A 27,349-nucleotide genomic window follows, 5' to 3' on the forward strand; every position below is an offset into this window, starting at 1 on the left:
TTTTGTACAATCGTTGTAATACACATAAGAGGCGGACATGACCCGATACTTAGAAGAACTAATAGAGGATATTTAATTGTGTCCTTATTAATGATAAATATCTTCCACAAGTGTGGTTAATATTTTAGTATTCTTCAGATGTCTGGATTTGTTTTCTTGTACCGGGCTTAATGATTTGTCAACTTTCTAAGTTGATTTGTGTTATCTTTCTTTTCATTTGTGTAAGTCTGCAAAGATGTTATTTTTCACTTGTGAAAAGTAACAAAAAATTGTTATTTTAACACTTATCAATGTGATATTTCTCTATATTTCACTGGCAAAAATTGTAATAAAATTCGTAATATGTATCTTTTTATCTTTAATTTGCTACATGCCACTCACAATGGTATCAACGTTTGAATTTTGAGCGAAAATCCTTTCTGATTTCTTCTGTTAAAGTATAAAACATTCGCATTCTTCAATCTGAGTTTCAATCTACAATTATAACACCTTGTTTTGATCGATATGAAAATTTACGGACAGATTATCGACCCAGACCCATATTGTTGATAAAAAGTGTCATAACTGTTACAATCCTGTATCAAAAACGAGAGCAAATAAGGATCAAGGCATGGTCCTATCCCATTTCAATCTTCTTCCATAATATACATACTAGTGTCATGAATATCGCATTCTCATAAAACATCGTATTATACTCTCGTGCAACGTACCGGAAATGTGTCCGACAAAACTAACTGGCTGAAATAACGTGACACAAAATTTGCACGCGAGTGATATATAATGTTTTATACGATTTTTTATTTGCAATTTGATGTTGAACAGAATAACATCTGATGGGATTTTGATCAATTATTATCTGACTGTAAATGAAATAAGCGTCTTTATTTTATCTGTATACATAATACATTATACACTAGTCACATTTTATCATTCAAGTTAAGATTGGCTCTCTACTTGCGAGAGGACCTGCTTGTTTCGTTTGTTTTATTTTGCTAGTCCCACTCTTCTAGCGCATGCGAACGAGGATCTTTGAGTTTGTTTCGCCTGAAAAAACAATATAAATATTTTAAATGAAATATCTATATGCTTTGACCTGGACTTACACACAGAAAATATATGAAGGGAGTGTGTTATAAAAGACATTACACGATGAATTACGAAACACGCAATCTGAAGAAGGCTAGATATTCTCCTTCAGGGTGGAATATGAGGAAACAAACTTGACATTATGAACGACGTGATAATAAGACACGGCTATTTAGGAAATGGCATGCGGGATTTGGAATCAGATTTAATAATCTGGATGGGCGAATATAGCCAAACATTTCCAGTTGTATTGGAATTATTTGGCTCCATGGTGGTGCAATTTGATCCCCATCTTTGTAGTGCTGGGTATATTGTTAAAACAAAAAGTTGATGGCTGTACTGTAAGTGAACAAAAAATTGTCATTTTTCTCTGTTTAGAAGCTTATAGAACCCAGACCACGATCACAGCACATCCTTTATTCGATGTAGCACTAAAAGAATCTACTATATCCATTGCAGTTTCGTATAATAAACGCATTTTATTGCTTCCTGACGTCCATTCTAGGCCCTTAATCTAAGCGCCAAAGTGAGAAACGCTGTGGGTTCAGTTCCATAAGATGATAAACCAGAGACATTGAATTTAGAATATCAAGCCTGAAATCGGCAATTTGAGGATAACGATGGCGAAGCCCCTCTGTCAGAATAATGGGATTAGATGGATTGCTAACGTAGATAGAGGCTGAAGTTTAACAGCAGTTTGAAAATGTGGGCCGATTAGCTTCAGTCATTCAGGGTCGGCGTCCTCATATGATCTTTGTTGTTATGAGGACGCGACACATAGAAAAAATCTCTCTAAATCAGATACATTTTAGTAAAGACGTTACCTTACGTGCAACGTGCAAAATTCAATCATCCCTAGGGCAAAGCTATTCGTTTCAGATGCCAAAGTCAGAATATTAATAATATTAACTATTAAATAAGTATCTAGATAATATTTTTCATGCTGATACTATGCAACTGATCTTGCCTAAATGAAATGATCCGAACCTACGAGAATATTGTATGATGCTTACTTGCCAAAATATGATATGATGTTTCTTATCCAAACCGATATTACCAAATTTTTTTTTATTTATCGTTCTGAATTGATATTGCCACACTATTTCATGTGCGTTTTAAGATGTGTTTGGTTGTTGAATAAGATGGCGTAGGTAAAAATACTGGCACACTCAGTTCTGAGAAAGTCGTTCTTCTGGACTGATTCACCTGGACTTTGTAACCGGCAAGGTAGGGAACATATTTTCACACGATTAATTTAAAAAGGGGCTGATATTTTTCGAATAAAACATAGGCTATAATGCAGATAACAGGTTATTAACTCTGTATGTTTTATCTAGATATTTAATGAACTCCAGGGATAGACATAGACAGAGTGGATGGAGGTAGTGTCTTAATACAGTAATAATACACAACTTATTATTATCGGTTAGCTTGTAATAAATAACATTTGCTCACGAGAAGATGATTCCTATAAATGGATGCCATTTCATTTCCTAAAAATAAACGAGGTTTTCTTTCTGCATCTAGCTGCATCTTCATCAATTTCGATCAAGCATAGGATTACGTAATGAATTACTAACGATGTTGGAATCTCATATCAAGACAAAAATAGTTCTGATCTAGGAATGTATTCAACTTTTCTTTATCAGTACACTTGTCTCTTAACCAAGTTACAATGTGTATATTGTGGTTTCGTATATTTATCCTAATAGAACAGTAAGATAATAAATTAATGGGTGTTGTAAATCAATGTCCAATTACTGGTCAATGGATTGATTGTTGAAACATACATTTATATATACATAACAAGACGATAGCATGTAAACCTGTTACAAGACACGGGAACGTATATTTTATACACTTGAGGACATGGACTTGGTTAGACATACCTTCCAAATGTCTTTCCATCTTCCATTGTTTCTGGTAAGGCTCTGTTCAGAGTTTCCGGTAAGTACAAGGAGGTCAATCCAGCGAGTATAGCCAGAGCTCCAAATACACCCAATGGAAAAACTTTACCGACCATGCCACCTATCAACGCTGCCTGAAATTGTCGATTAAAAAAGCGGAACGCCCGTTACGTCATGGCTTAAAACCAGGTCTGCGTAATCATTATGAAAACAAACAGCTAGAAAGAATAATTAGCATTGAATTAATATTTTTCCTTTAGATTTAATAAAGAGGTACAGCGCAAATGCTTATCATTTTATTAAGAATAATTATATTTCTTCTACGAGGAACTTTTTAACTTTGTATTTATTACTGGTAGTTATCTCCTATTCAGAGTGTTTAATTTCTTATAGGTGTACAATTACACAACACATGATAGGTAAATCTCTCTCTCTCTCTCTCTCTCTCTCTCTCTCTCTCTCTCTCTCTCTCTCTCTCTCTCTCTCTCTCTCTCTCTCTCTCTCTCTCTCTCTCTCTCTCTCTCTCTATATATATATATATATATATATATATATATATATATATATACCCCAGGGATCACTTACCGAATCTGCTATGTATGGGGCTGCGATTCCGCCGAATCTTGATGCACAAGAACTCGCACCTAGTCCCGCGTTCCTTACAACTGTGGGGTACAGCTCCGTGGAAAAAAAGTAGATCGTATTGAATGCGGCACTGGCACCAAACTTACCTAGCATTGCAAGGACTACGATGATAATTTGATTTTCTGAAAGAATCATAAGGTTCTTGATTAAATGATATCTTCAAGAGTTTTATTCACTTTGTTTTCTGTGTAACTATTTCTTTTGTTGACGTTTCTTAGATATTGAGTTTATATTCTCTTTTCATTTTTACCACTTACATTTACCACTATACAGAATAAGATTTATTTTTGCCACTTACATTTCTCACCATATAGAATAGGAAGTAATGTTTACCACTTACATTTCTCACTATACAAAATAGGTATTTTTTTCCACCGAATTTTCTCACCACACGGAATAAGAAGAATTTTTACCACTCACCTTTCTCACCATACATAATAAAAAGTATTGGTTACCACTTACATTTCTAACCATACATAGTAGGAATTATTTTTACCACTTACCTTTTTCACCATACAGAATAGGAAGTATTTTACCCCTTACATTTCTCACCATACAGAATGAGAAATAATGTTTACCACTTACCTTTTTCACCATACAGAATAGGAAGTATTGTTGATGCACATGCACATCCTCCAAACATCAAACTGAAAAAGTAAGTTTTCTTTCTGCCGATACGATCCAGTAAAAGTAAAGCCGTTGTATTAGCTGGGATTTCAACCAACCCAGATAAAAACATATTAAAGAAGAAATTCCCTCCGAGATTACCAGCATTCAGAGACAGGCCATAGTAGATCATAGCCACTATACACCTATACAAAGAAACAAACACAAGTCATAGTCAATAATAGCCACTTCACACCTGTCTATAAAAACCAAACTTAGATCATATTTAATCATAGCCACTATACACCTGTCTATAAAAACCAAACTTAGATCATACTTAATCATAGCCACTACACACCTGTCTATAAAAACCAAACTTAGATCATACTTAATCATAGCCACTACACACCTGTCTATAAAAACCAAACTTAGATCATACTTAATCATAGCCACTACACACCTGTCTATAAAAACCAAACTTAGATCATACTTAATCATAGCCATTATACACCTGTCTATAAAAACCAAACTTAGATCATACTTAATCATAGCCACTATACACCTGTCTATAAAAACCAAACTTAGATCATACTTAATCATAGCCACTATACACCTGTCTATAAAAACCAAACTTAGATCATACTTAATCATAGCCACTATACACCTGTCTATAAAAACCAAACTTAGATCATACTTAATCATAGCCACTATACACCTGTCTATAAAAACCAAACTTAGATCATACTTAATCATAGCCACTATACACCTGTCTATAAAAGCCAAACTTGGATCATAGTTAATCATAGCCACTACACACCTATCTATAAAAGCCAAACTTGGATCATAGTTAATAATAGCCACTACACACCTATCTATAAAAGCCAAACTCAGATTATAGTGAACCACAGTCACTATACACCTATCGATAAAAATCAGACTCAGGTCATAGTTAATGATAGTCACTAAACACATGTAAAACTCAAGCACATGCTGTAGTAGATCAATACCACTTTATACCTGTAAAAAACAAATAAAATTCGCTCTTGTAGGTTTGGAAAATGTTGCAATATCCTCATAGAAAAATTCTGCAATAGTAAAATTATTGCACCAATCGTACTATTTTACTGACCGAGGAGCATTGCAATTCGAAATATTCGTTTGTCGATAGTAACCGTGAGAGGTACGCATGAACATATGATGAAAGGAAATAACAGATGATAATGAAACAAGTAATAACTTTATTGAGTCATTGATTCACTCCCCTTAAACATGTCTTAGATATCAGAGACAGCAAGGTCGACCACAAAGGTATATCATATAATGCTAATAAAGGATGAGATAACAGAAGTACTTGCCAGTTAAAGAGAATGACGATTGTTCGCAGTAACATAACCCGTGACGAGAACAACTGCCACATCTTCCCTGTCGGTTCAGGCGGCACATTACCCTCATTCTCGAACAGATTCTTTTCCACTGTGACCTTATTGACCTTGGCTGCTTTCTGGAGAATTGCATTGGCCTCTTCATACTTACCCTTACTTATCAACCAACGGAGAGATTCAGGGAGCAGCCTTAAAATGATAAACCATATGGAATCAATGTATAAAACTATTGGCACAATAAGTAATACTTACGACTTATACAATTTCAGTTCAAGTTAACAAAGTGTGATGAATTCATTAATGTTTTATGTATAGGTTACTTTGTTATCAATGCCGAAATCACTTACACACGAAATCGTTTGTTTGTTTCACTATGAAAGTATACGTAACATCAGTACTGAAAAATAACCAAAATATCCTTTATAACTTATACATACCACCAGTAGAGAACAAACAGAACAGGTGGCGTCGAGCAAATAATGCTGATGTAGTACCAGTGTCTGACTAGATAACTGACACCGGCAAGTATCATTAAACCAATCGAAAAGAAATACTCGATAACTGTGCCAGCATATTTCCGTTTGGAGGGGCCAACTAACTCAACACCTGAAATCCAATATAAAATCTCTGAGCACTAGATCGAGAGATATTGACGTCTTTATATTCACATAAGTGATGTTTATCGTGTCAGTTCAATGTACTTTATTATATATGGAGAATCCGATAAATGTTATGAAACTCATTTTTATGAAGTTTTACCGAGTCTCTGCCGAGGTAAAATGAATAATTCATGACAAGTTTCATAAATCTCATATGAAATGGAAAAACAAATGTAAACTTTTGCAATCATTTGTGAAAATAGAAGTATATTAATCTAATTCAAAATCTCAATTAGCGATATTTTCACAATATATCTTATTCGTTAGTGACGTCACAATACATTATAATGCAATAAAAGTTTGATGTCTTAATAGCAATTATGAAAGTCTAAGCTAATGACAGATCCGCTTATTCATATAACACGGGTTGCATTACAAACATTATGTACCAAATAAGATATGTTACAACACTGATAATAAGAAAGTATGTTATAAACCATTGTATGGCATTTTCACTATCAGAATATGTCACAAAAACCAATGTATGCTCAATTTTTTGGCATGTGCCACTTTACCGAGGACAAAGCCGACTGGGAAGATTCCCTGAGTAGCTGCACCAATGAGAGTCATGATGATGGCGTATAAAACGAAGGAGGCGGAAGACCAGGTCATTCCGAATGACAGTCCAAACATCATCATCAGGGAAATACAAAGTGTTATTTTACGTCCAACACTGAAATTTATCATGTGATAGTTCATAACCAATACCGTATTTTTGTTTATATTGTACATAACCATTAATTGAATGTATTTTCCTTTTGTTAGTGATGGCAATGAGGCAAATCATCAATTTTTAGTGGTTTGGAGCAGAACAGATTGAAGGCGTTAGGTATGTATTTAAAAAAAAGGTTTGATCCTTTACAATATCACTCCGGGAACCCAACCATTTGACAAAGTTCATAACTTGAATGCTCAACATTAGGCGAAATTTCTTTTTCATCTATAGGTGCATGTTTCATTTATAGGTGTATGTTACATCTATAGGCGTATGTTCCATCTATAGGTGTATGTTTTATCTATAGGTGTATGCTTCATCTATAGTCGTATGTTTCATCTATAGTCGTATTTTCCATCTATAGGTGTATGTTTCATCTATAGTCGTATGTTTCATCTATAGTCGTATGTTCCATCTATAAGTGCATGTTTCATATATAGGTGTATGTTCTATCTGTAGGTGTATGTTTCATCTATAGGTGTTTGTTCCATCTATAGGTGTATGTTTCATCTATAGGTGTTTGTTCCATCTATAGGTGTATGTTCCATCTATAGGTGTATGTTTCATCTATAGGTGTATGTTCCATCTATAGGTGTATGTAAATAATTTTTCAAAACATTACTCACACATCTGACAGATTTCCAAATACTAAGGCTCCGACGAATTTCCCGACAAAGAAGAGGGACTTGATGAGAGACGTGAGGTGTTTTCTATCGCACACGATATTGAGCTAGATGTAGCACCAAATTAAACAAATCAATAAAACCATGTATAATAACAAGAAAATGATAAATAAAAACATATAACATTAAAATATATCGAAAGTACATAGGTATTTTGAAGACGAAAATAATTGTCCCGAGAAAAGAGTTAAAGACCTATTGTGTTAACGTTTACCTGCTATGTACAAATTGGACTATTAAATATTCATTAGGTCGATTGAATTGAATATATTTTTCCTATTGATATCACAACTTTCCTATATATGTGAATAAAGTTATCTACGTTTGATACATACCTTAGACGTGTATGTTTCTGCGAACATGGCATCGCTGTATATCCACTCATTGCATTTAACGAGTGAAGCATTTATTGGTCGACTGAAGTTGTCGAACTTGACACTGTTGTAATCGAACGAGTACAGATGACACTGATCATAGTCGTGGGAGGCATCATCCGATGGGGGTATGTAGTTGTTAACAAGTCTCTCTTGATAGGGACTTTGTATATTGTACGTGTCATTATCAAGATCGGGAATCTTACATCTGAAACAGGGAACGCTGACGTATTAATTATCAGTATGTATATGTGAAATCTGACCAGATTATCAGCTATAATGGTTAATTGGGGGATAAATTATTTGTAGAAGAAAATAATGATGACGTAAACATTATTCATAAATCAGTTTTTGTCTGCGTCATTAATGCAAAATCTGGTGCTTATAAGAAAAGGTTATTTAATTTGCGAACGACAACCTTTTCTAATGTGCGGGGTTTCGTCGAAACATGTTCAATTGTTTTTCGCAAAACGTATTTGAATTTCCAGTTGATAATATCTTATTTGTGTTTGATGGAAAAAGTATATTAAGTCTCTCACGGGAACAAGCTATTCTACAATCGAAGAACTTATCGGATCAGGTCATAAATGTAATGCAAACTCCATCGATTTCAGTTTCAGATACACCGCTGACTTGATTAAATGTTTAAAGAACTTTAATGACCACGTCCCTTTGAACCTTCAAGAATTTCAGTGTTCACTTAAATTTGGCAGTGACGGTGTCACAAGACATATGGTAACTAACGACATTAACATATCTCAGATAACTCTTTTAATATTCTAAGACTTTTCATAATGTTATAGTTTCTGTTATGTATGTAAACAGCCGAAATAAAATTATGCACAAAGGTTTGATTAATCCTAATTGATGAAGATTTAAAAAAAAAAAAAAAATTCGTCATATTTTCTCTTATGTGAGTTGTGATGCATTCCTTGCTCTTAAGTAAAACGATTGCTTTAAGTGTATGAGTTGGTTCTCAATTCTAGAACGTGACAGTACTAGATGAACTTGGATTACAAGACGATTTGCACAGCGAAGAAATCGTATATTCCTTGGGAACCTCTTATAGTCTCTTTTAAACTCCTTCAGTGATATCCGAGTAAATCATTATTGGTTATTTATTACAATTTCTTTATCTATTTCGAGCTAGAAATACAAACAGTTCTGTGATCATAAGGGAGTTGCACTTGAATTGTAAAATACCTCATAACTGACGATATGTCTATGATCCAGAAAACAGTTCTATTACCTGAGTTATCTACTGTGTTGTTATCGTCCGAATAAAAGCAAAAACCTAGAAACAGTCATGACATGGCTTCGTTTGAAAACCTGTCAACTTTTTATTTACTTTGCGATTGCAGTTAAATAAGTACAGTTACTTACCTGTGTTCAGGCGTATTGAGAAATATAACAGACATCATCGCATATACTCCCATATAAAGGGAGGTAAAACACACCAAGGCGTAGACATACTTCTGGTACAGTCCGAACTCTCCAATTGTAATCAATATATTATCTAATTTCATTTCAAATTAAGAACTACTTTACCTGCTTTCCTGTAATATGAAAAACTAGAAAAATATTGATACGTTGTTAATATAACTCTGACCTCTCCAAAATGCTATCAGCACACGTTAAATACAGTTCAGAAATATACGATATATCATCTATGACGGCGCATAATGACCAGATACGATTCAAGATTAATGTCATCTGCCAGAACTAAACACCAACAACTATTATCAAAAAGGAAATAGCTCAGTGTCATTGGTCTTTTATTTTGGCCGATCGTGATTTTACTCGCTTTCAACGATTTACACATTATGCGCCTAGCTTCACTGACGAATCCGAGAACGAAACAGTCGTATGATGTAGCTTAATTCATTATTTTGGCACAAACTCCATTTATCCATTGCATTACCTAAAAGTGCTATACGCCTGTGTGTCCTTGCTCAGTCACTAAAATAAAAGTCGAAAAAGAAAATTTAAAAAGATTTTTTTATTGATCAAAGTTTTTCGTCGATTACATAACCTCAACGTCATTATTATTTCTTTTAGTATTTTCAAACAAGCTGTCTTCAAAAGTTGCAAGCCATTTGTTATCCTGAATAAATAATACGTACCTTTATTGATAACTAATTAGCGAATTTATCAAAGTAGTATGCATACGCAATTATATTGATTCACTTGATAAATATTCTTTCAGTATAAGAAATTCTGGATTGTACAGATGATATGCAATGGTTTCGCGGTTAACATATACATATATTCATGAGTATAGGAGAAAAATTGCATTTTACAAGAGTGCGAAGCACGTTTGAACAACAGATATGTATTCTGTTATACGAGTGAAAGAAATATTTTAAACAGTAAACAACTGAATTATCTTTTTACTAAATTTTACATGAAGAAAACAAGTAGTTAGGGAAACGTTAGAACGTTCTTTGACGTTAGATATTGTATATTCACATCAGGTCCCATCACATTTATTGTAGTGACATTCCTAAAATCTTTATTCCGGAAAACTTGACTTTGATTTTGTTCGTAGATGCAAAGATTATAGACCACATCCATCGTGTATACCAACTAGAATTGGGAATCACCACACGACAGACTCTTCTACACCCGCTGCTTATCTCAAACTTTTCCTACAACGAAACCAACAAGTTTTATGATTGACGTGATGATTTCAATTTCCCTATTGTTAATTTTCCATTTCTGGAAAGCGACATGCTTACATGCTTGTTCATGCAAACTGTCAATTAACGGAAAACTCATAATGAATATTATGAGGAAGTTTTACGGTCGTCATAGCGACCTTATTGAGAAATATTTTATTCCATACGATATAAAACTGGACGTGTGTAATGCTGAAGACGCGACCTCTTCCGGGGTCTTATTATCCATGTACCTTTTTATGAGTCCCTGTGTAAGTCTTTCTTCTGTTCATATTTTACTTTTGTTTCATTGAATTTTGAGTTTGCATTATGATCATGTTCACGTATTGATATTTTCTTGTTGTTTTTGTCTTTATCTGTCTTAGAAAAACAAAACAATATAAAACAAATTGATGGGAAATAATTAAGTGAAAACGAAAACAAAATATCAATATAATTTTACACTAGCTTTGAATTAAATACAACGTTTATTTCGTGAAATTCATAACGAATCTATATATTCATGTTTGTTTAAATATGTTTATATAGATGTGGTTTAAGGGCAGCAATGGTCCATGTAGCGACGAAAAAAAAAACCAAAAACAAAATAAAAAACACAAGGCGTATTTGGTTTCAGGAACAACAATTCAGTTCGTGCATTATGTCAGTGATATATCGGGTAAGTTTTACCTAAGTGTTCAACAAATGTGATATTTTGTAAAACACATACTGAGTGGTTGAGATAAAAGAGTTTACAAACAAACTTGATTTATGTTTCATTAATATTAAAATGTTTCTACGTTGTATTATGCTGTTGTAAGTTGTCTGTACCACAATCAATTCAATGAAGGAGAAGGAAAAAGTAAAAAAAAAAAATAAATGATTCAAAGACAAATTGCTTATCAGAAAAGAACAAAACTTATTCATAAATACAGATTACAAGGTGCTTTAAAAATAAAATTATGTTCAAATAATTCGTTAGTAAAGTAACAAAATATTGCATAATGGCTGTAATGAGAGGATAGGTACAATTATAGACAAGTAATGAATTGAGTAATTAAAACTGAAAGTTCACAATTGTGATAGCTATAAAAATTAGACACAAAGACAGATAAAATATATGAGTACTTACATTTGAAAGGAAGTATATAAAAAGTGCATTTTCTCTCGTGAAGTAAATATGAATTATAAAACCTAAACATTTCTCGGCCGTAACTTTATCTCCTGGTTCTACTCAATCTAAAATTCCATAAGAATACAGTAGTCAGATACCTTGCCATCTGATTAAATTACAATATCGATGAAATAACGCCTGAAGGTGTGCTTACTGAAAATTTCAAAGTGGTATGGTGTTAACAAACGTGAATATAACAAATTAGGATTCACAATGCAGAAAGTTTGGTAGACAAATATTTCAGTACAATCTAAAATCATTTTTAAGATTTGTGAAGGATCTGAAAGCTTGAGGTGTTGCCTGGTTTACTAAATCACGAGAAGGATCTATATTGATTTTAATTATTCACAGTTTAGCCTAAACGGACATAAACTATAACTGCTGGTCGTTCATATTGACTCGTGATTTATGATATATCATGTTCTAATGAGTGTGTGTGCATGAATTATCAAACTGTCTGAGCAGTAGCGTTAAACGGATTGCTTGACCACGATTGTTGTATAGAAATATATAAGGCTATTTGCGACTTTTCATACCGCAAGAGAAGGGATATAGCACAGTGTTATACAATTTCCTGCTTCTGTCTCTACAAAATGCTATGCTACCTTCATGTTTAGAATATGGAAAGTTCTGTCTAGTTTAATATTATTTATAAGTATTACCATTAAAATTAACAACTGAAATCAATTACTTTAATCCATTTCAAACTAATGGTGGTTTGCTAGGTTTTCATTGATTTGGACAGAGCCCTCGCAAAGAGCTCAATCTTTTCTGTTGAGGTCTTAATAATCGTGAGATACATGAAACTGACGCTTGCTCCTCTGGAACATCTGGTCTTATTTTCCTTGTTCTTTTTCAATGCTCTCAGTTCAAATCACGCTTATCCATACCTATGTTGAGGTATATGAATATACATAAAAACATAGATAAAAAACAAAACCATGAGATACCGCAAACTGTAAATATTGCTTATTCATACCTTGCTCCTGGTCCATCAAATTTTTGTTTAATTTGGTTGTAAATCTGAATAGTTTCCATGTGACGTAAATATATTCTGGATCATGAGACAATAATATGACGCGTCAACACTCTGCATGTCTTTCTCAGATTAAATACATTCTAAAAATTATCGATCTTTAAGAAGATAATGATTATCAAGAATTTCTGCCAATAAAATATTTTAAAGTCAGATCTGTAATGTAAATATAACTATTGAATAGTTGTCAGATTATTTTCATCCTCATTATGAATGCATTATTGGTACCAGATATATAATGGTGTTAATGTTAATTCTTTTTCTTTCTTTTCACATAAATTGCATTCATATTCACATTAAATACAGCCCGAGTGGTTGATTACTCAGATTGTTGATGAAGTATGCAGTATATATATTTTTGGTTGTCTAAACCTCAAAACATAATCCACCATGTTCACGTGATAAAACATAATCGTTCCCTTTCCGTTCACTTTGGAATGACATTGGTATGCTTTGAGTTATGTGACAGTGTGCATATTATCTATAGAAAAGATGTCATGTTCGAGTTGTTCTTACACGAAATGCTTAAAAGTTACATAGACAAGTATGTATCAATATATATAGATATATAAGAGCAGAGCCAGAATACAAAAGTAAATAAACTTACGTTGAGAAGCTGCATATTATTCTTAATTTCACATTGGGTGAAGTTGCCATGAGCAGTGAAAACCATCATCTTTATATATTTATCTAAAGATAGAAGTTATTTTACGTTTTACAAAATATCTATCCTGCCCGTCTCAAGTGAACGAGATCACAATATTGCATTGACAAAAACCAAAATGGCCGTCTATCGGCCAGTTTGATATCCTAATCAGTCCCAAAATAAAAAGGACACATCAAGGGAAAAAGGACACGTGCATAAGAAATGTGAGACATATACGTTTAGTGCATCTCAAGAACCAACAATAACAAATTTTCATGGTAAAAATCTAAGATGACCGCCTGTCGATATTAGTATATTTCTCCAAATTATGGAATAAAAGAACCTTCATATTCAGCTTGCAAAATATCCTTTAAATACTTCTCAAGAATTAGCAATGATAATATCCAACTGTCAAAAGTCAAAGGTGTCCGCCTGATGGCGATTTTTCTAGTCTTTGTATTCCCAAAATGAAAATTACAAAACAAAAATAAAGGGTAACTTACATCTCGAGTTTACAAATATCTTTCCATTTCTTAAAAATAGCAATTACAGTCTTCATCAGGTGCTAGACTAAATAGAGATACAAACCAACATTCTGTTTCGGATTTGGCAACTATGGAACTATATTTTTACATCTATAGTTGTGATAACGCACCGAAAAACATGTGCGCACATAGTGTGCATACATGTATTTTGCAGTATATAACGCACAAATGTACGAAAGGATCACACGTTTATGTGGCTTGGTAAAAATGGTTGGCTAATATTACGGATTGAATATTAAATGGAAAACATGTATTTATGAATGAATAGCGATCACAAGCTTATTAAAATTGATCATTGATTATGAAATTCAGAGATGGCGAGTGGCATGCCTTGGGCAACAAAATGCCTGTATACGGGTATATACCTAATAGGTCTACTCGCACTAGCTATGTCTTAATACTTGAGACTTACCTGAGTATACATTTTTGTTAACAATATGAAAAGAAATGAAAATAAAGATAGATAAAAAAAGTTATACAGAAGTAATGGAAATAGATTACTTTTATGACGGTAGTAGATTTTAGATGATTAATTGCCGAGATTTTTATTCTTTAGATATATATCAACCATGATAGAATCGCACATTTGTGCGGTACTACCGCATAACGTGCGCACAGATTTGCGATAACTTATTCGTCCACCTTTGCTATCGGTCGCACATCTTGCTTACATCTTGCTTACATCGTGCGCACATTGTGCTTACATCGTACAGACATCGTGTAACGTTATGCTATATGTTATTGATACTTTACTTTATTAATTTACGTACCAGTTGCAACAAAGAAAAGCTTATACTGGTTCTACATATATTAGGGAATTATTTGAACTCATTCAACCTTCCCTTCCATTGCGTCCAAAACCAGGAAAATCATCATGTCTGTTTAAAGTCAAAACTACGAGGGTTATATCAACAATGTCATAACCACAGTGATGATATCAATTATGGCCAATTAATAATTTCATCTAGGTCACAGACAAAAAATGCAATATTTTGTTATACATGTTACATCTGTCCTCCATTATTGGTTTCAAGGTAATAATTTTGCCGCCTCTTGTTCGATAAAGTCGATCGCTGTAGCCTCTTTGATACTGTTGCCGTTGTCAGATATATTCCAGTGAAGTCATTGTGTGATTCAATAGAAAACGGGAAAATCTATCATACACAAAGGACAAGTACGGTATCATAATACTAACATTTCAAAGATTTGTATTTCCTTTTTCTGAACGGTATCCCTTGTTATAATAGAAATGATTTTTGTCTTCCTTGCTGTCGTTGTCCCCAAGCGACATATAGGCAGACCTGAAGAATATAAAATAATACATAATGTGATAAATATCCCACCTTTTGATACATTCTGAACATTAATTGTACTTTGAAGGTGACATTTAGAACATCGTTTTATTGTGTTTTATTATGTTTTACATGTTTTATTACTTATGAAGATTAAGCCCATCGCAATATAAACCTTTATCTCGACATAGTACTTCAAACATGACGAAGAACAATTACTACCCTGTTATGTTGCATCGACTAAATAATGTAAACTATTTGCTTGGACGTGCAAGCCATCATGAATAATGAATCATAATACTTTTTATTTTTCAAAAACCACATCTGCCTTCTTTTCACCGATCACAGAATATTTTGCCTTACTTTTATTGAATTTGAGTAAGGATTATCATTATGTTCACATGCTAGTATTTTCTTGTTTGTGTGTGTGTATTTTTTATAGATACGTCCTTGTGGCTTCTTAAATATTGTGTCATTGTCGTCACATTTCATCCGGAGATGGTCATTGCGTGATGTATCTGATTGTGCATAGGGAGACAATACATTATTCTTTAAACCCTTATGTAATGAATGTGCTTGTTGTTGTAAGGTTATATACAAATAAACATGCAGTATCATAAATTATCATAAATAATTTTGTAACATAATCTACTTCTTATCCAGTAAATACGTCCTTGTATTTTTTGTATTAGCCGCAGTACTCTGGAGTGCTTTCATTGTCATGTCATTATATAGACTATAATGTTATGTCATGAACTAAAAATGGTGTGACAAAAGGGCAGTCTGGCTCATGAAATGAAAATAATTAATCATTTATGATCCTAGAAACATCGCTTTTGATTAATCAGCACATGATGTCACACACCTGTAACATTATAATGGTCATAGAAAAATGTCCAAGTCACAACTACACTAAAATCAGAACAGCACAAGAAAACGTGTGCTCACACAAAAGCATTTTTGACATATATTTCCCGTAAATAAACCGATATGAAAAACAAAAGCAGAGTGCCAAATACATCGTGATTGTTCAAATTAAACCGGCACAAAGCGAAAATCAAACTCGATTCAAACTCGCAAAAAAAAAATTCTACTTGATAAAAATGAAAACATACTTTCCGAGTAGTTTGCTGTCTTCCATAGTTTCTGGCAATGTTTTGTTAAGAGTTTCCGGTAAGTACAAAGATGACAATCCGGCGATTATGGAGAGTAATCCAAACATTCCTAAAGGAAATATTTTACCGACCAATCCACTTATCAATGCAGCCTATAATAACATTAAAATAAAAGCATCAATGTGACAAATAATATTTTTTAGGTAACAAAGTCAGGTAAACCAATTAAATAAAAAGATTATATAATATGGAGATACAAAGAGAAATACGGAAAAATGCAGACAAACTCGGATACATATAAACTTTTGTTGAAAGATTGCTTTAGTGATTTTTGGAATATATATATTTCATGGAAACACCCATCGATATCATAAACGTATGCATGTCATAACTGGTTTGCTCAAAAGGTTTACTGCTTATTTGCTAAACATAGGTAGGTTCTGTTGTGACACTAACAAAACGCATTTGCTATAGATATTTCCCCCTGTGATTACTTGTAACAATGACTGATATTTACTTGAAAGCGTTCGAGTTTACCGACAAATATAAAGATTTTATTCTAGTGAAATATCTATACAACAAGTGAAACAAGCGGTGAATCCTTTGTTCTTGAGCACCTCCCAACCAAGATGTTGTTATTTCTTAAAATCGTTTTTGGTTTCCCTCAGTCTTCTCTCCTATGTTTTACAATTTCGACCCCTATCATCACTGACGAGTCCTAGAAGGACGGAACGGACAATTGATTCAATTTATGAGACTCGACTGTATCTTTTTCCAAATTTGTATTCACAGGTGCTTTTTTTTTGGTAAATCACTGTATCACTCACCGAATCTGCGATATACGGTGCCACTATTCCTCCAATCCTCCCAGCACAAATACTTGCACCCAAACCTGCGTTTCTCACAACGGTAGGAAACAACTCCACAGAATAAAGATACATTGTCCCGTATGCGGCTGACGTACCAAACTTTCCAATCATGGCAAGTGTCGTGATAATGACCTCGTTCTCTGAAAAAAATGATGAGCACTTTATAATTGTCTTAATACATGAAACGGTTAAAGGAAATGAACCACGCTTTATATATTCACAAATTCCTACTAACCGGTTTCATTATAAACAATCGGAAGTATTGTAGCCGCACAAGCACATCCACCAAATATCATACAGATACAGTAAATCTTTTTCCTGCCAACTCGATCGACTAATAGTAAGACCATAGCATTCGCCGGAATTTCCACTAGTCCAGATAAAGACATGTTAAGGTAAAAATCTCCACCTAGGTTACCAGCATTTAGAGACAAGCCATAGTAAATCATGCTCACTATGCACCTACAAAAACAAAAAAAAAAAAAAAAGCAAAACAAACATTTTACTGACAGATGGCAGATATGAAATAAATATACATGTAAAATGTGTAAAAAGATCAAGGCGGTGTTTGAGACTACCCATATTAATGCGTCAAGAAGGAAAATGTCTAAAATTGTTTGATAACTGTTGGAAAAAATCATTAGTATAAGTATGGTTCCACTTTCCTAAGTTTTCTTGATCACTGTAAAACATTTTCTTTCATAAGAGATGATATATGTTTATAGCGATAACACTACTATATTTCGTACTCTCTCTTGGCGATTTATCTCAGTTTAGTGTCTTTTCAAGATTTCGTCTGGATGGATTCACATTCTTTCGCTTTGGAGGGTTTCGTTCTTTCTGCAGATTTGGTTGGTTACTGCCAATCATATTTGCCTTTTTTGCTGACGACAATGTGAAACAGAAAAAATATTAATCAGTCGTGCGTACGTAGTGAAAACGGTGAATCTTACCAATTGAACAAAATGATGAGAGTACGCGCTAGCATGCTTTTTGAAAACAATTGCCACACCCGCCCTACAGGTTCAGATGCTTCGGTCGTCATTTCTTCCTCTAAGATCTTATGGTCTATTGTCACTTTATTCGACCTTGCTATTTTCTGTAGAACTGTATAGGCGTCTTGATAGCGTTTTTTACTGATCAGCCAACGAGGTGACTCTGGAATCAGCCTAATAATAGAGTAATATTCGATTGTTCAGATAATTGTTTGTAAGTTAATAAGGCAACCGGATGTACTGACATTCAGACTATTACATTATCGATTATAGATATTCACAGGTACGTGTTATTATTCTTGCATAATTATTCAATTCCGGAATAAACTTTAAAGATACCAACCACCAGTAAAATATGAATAGAGCAGCGTGTGCTGAGCAGATGATGTTGATGATGAACCAATCTCGAACGAGAAAACTGACACCGGCGAGAATAACCAGTCCGATTGAAAAGAAATACTCGGCAACCAAGCCGGTGTATTTTCGTTTTGATGGACCAACCAACTCTACACCTGTAAGTAAGACGTAGGTAGACACTGTAAATCGATTTCTATAATAATTTTTCAAATAACGATACATTTGATAAAGCAGTATGTTCCAAGGCCTAAATACTCTTCCTCTGTTCTTTAATCATGCTTTATCATGAATTTCAAACTAGAACCTTGGTATTTAACTTTTCTTTACAATGAGAGAAATAAAACAGTAACTTAGCAACGTGTATCATCAACTGTTTTTGCCACCTTTGGGTGTTACTGCTTAAATCGTAGAATTCGAAGTTTGAGATCTTAACCTTTGAATAGATCACCTTCCATCAGGATTCAATCTTCAGGTTTATCTGAGGACAAATACTTTCTCCAATGAAACGTTATGTCTTTTGCGTCAAACGGATTTTGTTTTACCAAAAAACCAATCACTTCATATCGGGGTGCAATGATTAAAATTGTGTATATTGCAGCAAGGACTGGAAAGATGTCGTCACATTAAACAGAAAGTGATATCTAAAGTAGTTTATATTATATTTATTTTAGACGCCCTACCGAGGACAAACCCTATCGGAAAGACTCCCTGGGTTGTGACTCCAATGGCCGTTATGATGACAGCGAACACGATATAGGAGGAAGACCAAGACATTCCGAAGGTCAATCCAAACATCGCCATCAGGGCAACGCATAGTGTGGTTTTACGGCCAATTCTGAAGTAAAAATATATCACTGATAAAAAAATACTCGGAATGAGGACAGAAAATGACTATGATTTGGCGCCACTAGGTGGCAGGAGTGTTCTAGTTAGTACTACGGTAAACAAATATGATGTATACAGAAGAGGACGAATACAGAAGAAACTGACGAGTCCTGGTGCAGTGATTCGCAAACAGAAACCGTATTTGTGTAGACCAGGCGTACATACCTTGTGTGCCTGTGAGTGTCATTAGGTGTGTGAGAATGTCGTGTACGTCGTGTTGTCGTGAGTGACTGACCAGTGATGGATTGTATTACAGCCTCGAAGTAGCTTATCATCTACATTGTACATAAACATCTTATAATGAACTAGGGAGGCTAGCAGTTGCAAAAGCCTTAGTCCACTTTGGAGTCCTTAAAAGTGTGTACATGTGTGAATAGATTGTACTTTCATTTCGTGGGTAGTCTGTTATAAGGTTGTTCTTTATTGTTATTTATTCGTTATAAGTTTGTGATCTCTATGTTATAGGTTTTTTCTCTCCATATGTCAAGAACAAAATTGCAGAATTCATGTATGATCTGCGATCCTAGATATTTTTATGAATCATCTTAGATATACTAAACTAAACATGATTCTATTTGCTATGTGGTGAGCAGCTATAAAAAGCTACACAGAAAAACGTCTATGTGAAGTATCAATACCTTACATTCCTTAAACTGTCCGTTACGGTCACATCCAATATATATTTAATGTAGAATACCTAACAACAAAGATCCGTCACAGCACGCAGAATCCATGATATTTCTATACATCCTCTTTTATGATAATCGATTTCCCGTACTTTTTCTTGCCTACTTGTAGTATGTCAGTCAGAAAGGGATTTCCTATGATTTAAGTAACGGTAATACACTGCTTATTGGTTATATTTTCATATATAGAGGTGTCAAAAGCGTAGAGTTGAATGGAGTCTGTTATCTAGGACATTATTGTAGAGTAGATGTTATCACGGTACCTGAATTGTCCGTCTTGTTCAAAATCCGCACGAATAGTTACAGAACTTCCACTGTATACTAGTAGATGTTCTCTGTATTTTAAATCGAGCTAGGAACCATTATCTGACAGTAGATCCAGACACAAATAAACTCGATCTTGAAAATTCATAAAAAACTAAGTTCATCGTATCTTTCTACTCTCATTCCTCCTCTGCATTCAGAGGGCTTTAAACTCGCACTAAGCTTGCCATTTGCTCATTTTAGGTGTATGTTTATAATAATGCGGGAGAACGCTTTATATAATTCAATAGCTTGCTCCCAATTCCTTTGTTTCAATAAATTATGTTAACAATGTGGAAAGTAGTCCTTACAGATACTATATTCATCTCGGTATGTAAGATACAGCGATGAATCTGATACAATAGGATGTATTAACATCTATTTGAAATATGATAAGGTATAAGATCTATACATGAACGATGAAGTGGGTCTATATATACACTGAAGCGATGACAACACTAAGTGATTCAAGTCAATTAACACCAGATTATACCAACTAGAGCACAAACGAAACCTTGCGGCAGCAAGTGCAGCCGGCGAAAGCCATTAATAATGGGTATTATGGTTAAGAGTATATGAACGTTCATAAGCGCAATTTCATACTAATAAATTTACAGTTTGAGTAGAGAATTTAGGCTGAGAAATTTGGTATAATTTTATTGATATAAAAGCGCATTCATTTTATAACTACAAACAAAACTTAGAAGTTGTTTAAATCCAAGTAGAAATGACGAGACAATCAATACAAAGATGAACAATATACCACATTTTGATATCTTCTATTAATAAAACATCTTACGCATCGGAGAGATTTCCGAACACAAAGGCGCCAATAAACTTCCCAACTATGTACAACGACTTCACCAACGGAATGAGGTATGTATCGTCACACACTATGTCTAGCTGTAATTGTAAAGTAATGAAACTTGTCTTTTATGCATAGAGATTACTTTAAGTTGTCGTTTGATTAATAATTTTATTACCGACGTTGTTAGGTATCATAAAAAGTCAAACTAATAAACAGGATATCTGATGTTTTAGCATCGATAATTGTAATAAAATGCAATAAAGCTATGTCATACCTTAGTGGAAAGACTTTCTTTCATAACAGAATCACTGTATACCCATTTATCGCATTTAACGAGTGTAGCGTTGATTGGTCTGCCGGAGTTGTCGAACTTGACATCGTTGTAGTCAAATGCGTACAAATGGCAGCGATCATAATTTTGTGATTCATCAACCGATGGAGGTATGTAGTTGTTGACAAGGTTCTGTTGATAGGTACTGTGTATATCGTACGTGTCATTTTCGAGGCCAGGGACCTTGCACCTTCAAAATATCACTTATAAGGTAAAGAAAACTTTTGAAACATTTGCACAAAAATACTCACTTCATATCTCCATAACGATCGAATTAAAACACTACTACACAGTTGACAATTACTACGTGTTCCTTTCTGTATTAGAAATAACTGTTGCATAACATGTGCCCGATATTATCATAGGCCGCCAATCCATGTTGGTGATGCTATATTTTTCAAAAGAGAACCAGGTTAATAAGTACAACATATTCAATTTCAAAACACAGATTACTCTTTTTACGATGACGTCACCAGTTTCGCCATAAATAACAGATTTTACTTATTTATTCCGATCAAATATTGGATGTGTCAGGGTGACCCTCTGTCGCAATATTAGTTTATCATGTTAATAGAAATATCAAGTGCTTCATTAAAAGTTTGTCAGTATGTAGATGATTCTACTACATATCCTGAAGAAGATGGAATTAATTTAAATCAGCTTTAAATATTTCAGATTAATATGGCCAATGGCCCGGTCTAAGGGAAAAAAGTAGTAAAACCGAGGACGTAAGACTCGATAGAGAAAATTGTGGTTACATAAAATTTTGTGCTGAAAAAGGATTAAAATGAATCTGTGTTAGAAAATTTAGATTCTTTGGTATTAAATATGACCTTAATAAAACTGATTCAAGGTTCGTAAACTTCGATGATGAAATAGCAGACGTTACTCAGATACTGAAGATCTTGTTACTTACCACAGCCTTGAAAATGACTTGGAAAATAGTTACGAAAATCGTAGAATGGAAATACTAATTCTTAGGATAAAATACTTATTCGAGGAAATACATTTCCCCGGAAAACATTTCTATGATTAAGATGACTTGGAAACATACGGAAACAGAAAACGTCAACGGCTTTTAGAGAGATGTGCTTTTTATATTGGAGATAATGGAATTTCGAAGTATGAATAAGGTAGCACATCTATTTGAAAACGGCGACAGCATAGTGTCCTTTCGTAAATTCCAAGAAAACTTTAATTCTCTAGAGATGTGATGTATAGAACCCGTTTATATGGTATTCTCGCAGCTATCCCACGTACATTGAAAAGGTCAATTCGTAATCTAGGGAGAAATAATACTGGAGATAAATAAAAACGCTTATAAGAACGTTGATAAAACACACTAGGACATTTTATTCAAAATTGGTCTCTACTCTTCTTACTACAAACTAAGCTGCAATGAGATAATGATCACTTGGCATTCAAACTTTAGAGATTATCTGGAAATTTATAAAGTCGGTACCAAGAAGTCGCTCTCATGATGCCATTCAAAACATCGGTATAAAGTCTATCACAGAATACTAGGCACAAATACTCTTTTGTTTAAATTTGGCATTACAGATGATGAACTTCTTGTTACTATGAAGATGAAAAAATGCATCATCTTATTTGCCCTTGTATCCATGTGAACTGCATGAACTCTATCAGAATTGCTGCATAAACTTAAATGTTGTTCTGAATGGCAGGTTCATTTTTACTAAATATACTAAGCATGTTAGCTTATTCTTGATGATAATGTGGTACATAAATTCTTGTCCTTATGTTCATATATTGGTAAAATGATAATAATTCATGATGACAATGCTATATTGTACTAAAACAACTCACCTGTGCTCTGGGGTATTAAGTAATACTACAGACATCATTTCGTACAGTCCGGAAAACAAAGTGCTCCAACAAATCAGGAAATATACAAATTTCTGGTACCAGCCAAATTCCCCAATCTGTATCAAAATTTTGTCCATTTTTATTCTTCCCCTGAAAGTTGTATTTCTTGCGAAACTGCTGATGCCTGTCCTTTGTTTCCTGACGACTGCGCACTACAGCTTGGTATGTACATCCATTATCAAACATATACATTAGGTATGATGGTGCATAAACACATCAATCAAAATGTTTTTTAATCCATATTAGTTTTCATTGGTAAAGATGACGCATCCATTATAGCGTCATTAAATTAAACGATGTATTTCAGCGTTTCTTCAATTATGAATAAATGAGATAAAATTATTAAAATCTATGGCAATTAGAAAATAAATCTTGTAAACAAAAACACCAATGTCAGTAGGTCGTCTTCATTTTTAAAATAAAGGAGGTTACCTGTGATCACCACGAACTTCCTGGTCACCTTCACCGACATACCCAGTAGGGCTGATCAATGTCAGTGGAATTGAACAGACATATCCTGCTTACTACCACAAACGGCCTGGTCAGCTCTTAACTCACCGACTACCCAGTAGGGCCGATCACTGTAAGTGGAATTGAAAAAAACATATCCTGCTTACTTATTTCTGGTGTTTCGTTTTTATTATGTTTGTTTCGTCCCAGTATTTATCATTGTCCTGCTTTATATAATGAAATTCAACGCATGAAATAGGCATTCAATTGTATTTAAATTGATGCTCAAGCCATATTTGATCACCATTGCTGAATATAACAATGACGAAACCTTTCATTGAATGACGTAAGTAGTCAGTATAACAGTGATTTTGGTGAAATAAAACTATATTATTTTAAAATAGATGACGTGTTATATACTAACTGTAACAACGATTTAACATGTATAATACCTATCGCTACCTGACGCTGTTATTCATATCATAATTTTTGTGTGTGATTAATTCAGAATATTCAGGCCAGTCGTGATACTGGGAACAGGTCCCTGAATATCGAATCAACAGCTACACGTGAACACCATACGTTGGAGATGTAAGGATATTGATACCCAATAGAAAATTCCCACTGGAGAAATTGAAACTATTTAGCTTATTATACAGCTTGGTGGAAAGCTGTTCATGTTGGTTTCGTTAGAGGAAGATATCTTGATAAGCGGCTGATGTAAAAGAGTCTATCGTGTTCCGGAATTCTAATTAAAAAACGATGGACGTAGTAAATAAGTATGTGGTTATTTCAGGACAAGACGTCACCAAAATATCTGAAAGTGTGACTGAATAATTTCAGAAGGTCTATGTGAGTTGTTTCGATAGCCTATGCGATAAATGCAGCCTCGTATTGAAAAACAATCTGGCCAACAAAGGAGCATATTTAGTTCCTATACGTATGTCCGTAGTCTGATGGAAGGTTTTATCCTCAAACTCAACGAAGAATGGAGATATCGGGGATTTAAAAAAAAAGTGTCAAAACGTCATGATCAGTAAGATACTTCATCGTTATCCATTGCTACTGTTACCATAAAACATATCCTTGCGAGTAAGTGTGATATTTACCTGTCAAACTATCATCAAATGCTAGCATGTAGCCATTTAATGGCATGGTGTCTGTACCAGATAGTACAAAGAGAGTGACATGATGTCTGTACCGGATAGTACAAAGAGAATCACATGATGTCTGTACCGGATAGTACAAAGAGAATCACATGGTGACTGTACCGGATAGTACAAAGAGAACGACATGGTGACTGTACCAGATAGTACAAAGAGAATGACATGGTGACTGTACCGGATAGTACAAAGAGAGTGACATGGTGACTGTACCGGATAGTACAAAGAGAATGACATGCTGGCTGTACCAGATAGTACAAAGAGAATCACATGGTGTCTGTATTGGATAGTACAAAGAGAGTGACATGCTGGCTGTACCGGATAGTATAAAGAGAATGACATGGTGTCTGTACCGGATCGTACAAAGAGAATCACATGGTGACTGTACCGGATGGTACAAAGAGAGTGACATGATGTCTGTACCGGATAGTACAAAGAGAGTGACATGATGTCTGTACCGGATGGTACAAAGAGAATGACATGGTGTCTGTATTGGATAGTACAAAGAGAGTGACATGCTGGCTGTACCGGATAGTATAAAGAGAATGACATGCTGGCTGTACCGGATAGTACAGTGAGAATGGCATGCTGGCTGTACCGGATAGTACAAAGAGAATGACATGTTGACTGTACCAGATAGTACAAAGAGAATGACACGGTGACTGTACAGGATAGTACAAAGAGAATGACACAGTGACTGTAACGGATAGTACAAAGAGAGTGACATGATGTCTGTACCGGATAGTACAAAGAGAATGACATGCTGGCAGTACCGGATAGTAAAAAGAGAACGACATGGTGACTGTACCGGATAGTACAAAGAGAACGACATGCTGGCTGTACCGGATAGTACAAAGAGAATGACAGAGTGTATGTACCAGATAGTACAAAGAGAATGACAGGGTGTATGTACCAGATAGTACAAAGAGAATGACAGGGTGTCTGTACCAGATAGTACAAAGAGAACGACATGCCGGCTGTACCAGATAGTACAAAGAGAATGACATGGTGTCTGTACCAGATAGTACAAAGAGAATGACGTGGTGTCTGTACCGGATAGTACAAAGAGAATGACATGGTGTCTGTACCAGATAGTACAAAGAGAACGACATGCCGGCTGTACCAGATAGTACAAAGAGAATGACATGGTGTCTGTACCAGATAGTACAAAGAGAATGACGTGGTGTCTGTACCGGATAGTACAAAGAGAATGACATGGTGTCTGTACCGGATAGTACAAAGAGAACGACACGGTGTCTGTACCGGATAGTACAAAGAGAATGACATGGTGTCTGTACCAGATAGTACAAAGAGAATGACGTGGTGTCTGTACCGGATAGTACAAAGAGAACGACATGCTGGCTGTACCAGATAGTACAAAGAGAATGACATGGTGTCTGTTCCAGATAGTACAAAGAGAATGACGTGGTGTCTGTACCGGATAGTACAAAGAGAGTGACATGATGTCTGTACCGGATGGTACAAAGAGAATGACATGGTGTCTGTATTGGATAGTACAAAGAGAGTGACATGCTGGCTGTACCGGATAGTATAAAGAGAGTGACATGCTGGCTGTACCGGATAGTACAAAGAGAGTGACATGCTGGCAGTACCGGATAGTAAAAAGAGAACGACGTGGTGACTGTACCGGATAGTACAAAGAGAACGACATGCTAGCTGTACCGGATAGTACAAAGAGAATGACAGAGTGTATGTACCGGATAGTACAAAGAGAATGACATGGTGTCTGTACCAGATAGTACAAAGAGAGTGACATGCTGGCTGTACCGGATAGTACAAAGAGAACGACACGGTGTCTGTACCGGATAGTACAAAGAGAATGACAGGGTGTCTGTACCAGATAGTACAAAGAGAACGACATGCCGGCTGTACCAGATAGTACAAAGAGAATGACATGGTGTCTGTACCAGATAGTACAAAGAGAATGACGTGGTGTCTGTACCGGATAGTACAAAGAGAATGACATGGTGTCTGTACCAGATAGTACAAAGAGAATGACATACTGGCTGTACCGGATAGTACAAAGAGAACGACACGGTGTCTGTACCGGATAGTACAAAGAGAGTGACATG

General features: G+C 34.7%; 2 protein-coding genes across 2 annotated transcripts; both read right to left on the reverse strand.

Moving 5' to 3' along the window:
• Positions 1 to 992: 992 nt before the first annotated feature.
• Positions 993 to 9,583, reverse strand: LOC132560665 (organic cation transporter protein-like). Its single transcript, XM_060225332.1, has 10 exons — positions 9,441 to 9,583; positions 8,019 to 8,265; positions 7,627 to 7,730; positions 6,801 to 6,958; positions 6,064 to 6,232; positions 5,600 to 5,815; positions 4,224 to 4,450; positions 3,579 to 3,760; positions 2,976 to 3,127; positions 993 to 1,044 (listed from the first exon to the last, which is right to left on the reverse strand). Exons 1-10 carry the CDS (start codon positions 9,581 to 9,583, stop codon positions 993 to 995), a joined length of 1,650 nt encoding a protein of 549 aa, XP_060081315.1.
• A 5,730-nt stretch (positions 9,584 to 15,313) lies between these two features.
• LOC132560666 (organic cation transporter protein-like) lies at positions 15,314 to 26,228 on the reverse strand. The gene is made up of 11 exons (XM_060225333.1): positions 26,205 to 26,228; positions 23,584 to 23,795; positions 21,700 to 21,946; positions 21,417 to 21,520; positions 19,424 to 19,578; positions 18,730 to 18,898; positions 18,345 to 18,560; positions 17,627 to 17,853; positions 17,350 to 17,531; positions 16,523 to 16,674; positions 15,314 to 15,416 (listed from the first exon to the last, which is right to left on the reverse strand). The coding sequence occupies exons 1-11, from the start codon at positions 26,226 to 26,228 to the stop codon at positions 15,314 to 15,316; spliced, it is 1,791 nt and encodes a 596-aa protein (XP_060081316.1).
• Positions 26,229 to 27,349: the final 1,121 nt, after the last annotated feature.

This window comes from Ylistrum balloti, unplaced genomic scaffold, assembly GCF_031769215.1.
Source record: "Ylistrum balloti isolate Yb309-2 unplaced genomic scaffold, AGI_CSIRO_Ybal_v1 Utg371094, whole genome shotgun sequence".
NCBI classification, from domain to species: Eukaryota; Metazoa; Mollusca; class Bivalvia; order Pectinida; family Pectinidae; genus Ylistrum; species Ylistrum balloti.

What these genes read in the sequence shown, in the direction of transcription:
- LOC132560666 (XM_060225333.1), bottom strand. Translation starts at nt 26,228, where the DNA reads ATGTCGTTCTCTTTGTACTATCTG. An exon ending in CTCATCATTTTGTTCAATTG is followed by an intron (nt 17,854 to 18,344) that starts GTAAGATTCACC and finishes TTGTTTTTGTAG; the next exon opens with GTGCATAGTGAGCATGATTT. An exon ending in GATTGTTTATAATGAAACCG is followed by an intron (nt 17,532 to 17,626) that starts GTTAGTAGGAAT and finishes CATTTTTTTCAG; the next exon opens with AGAACGAGGTCATTATCACG.
- LOC132560665 (XM_060225332.1), bottom strand. Translation starts at nt 9,583, where the DNA reads ATGAAATTAGATAATATATTGATTACAATTGGAGAGTTCGGACTGTAC. An exon ending in TATTCTGTATGGTGAAAAAG is followed by an intron (nt 3,761 to 4,223) that starts GTAAGTGGTAAA and finishes TGATTCTTTCAG; the next exon opens with AAAATCAAATTATCATCGTA. An exon ending in GATGGAAAGACATTTGGAAG is followed by an intron (nt 1,045 to 2,975) that starts GTATGTCTAACC and finishes TTGTTTTTTCAG; the next exon opens with GCGAAACAAACTCAAAGATC.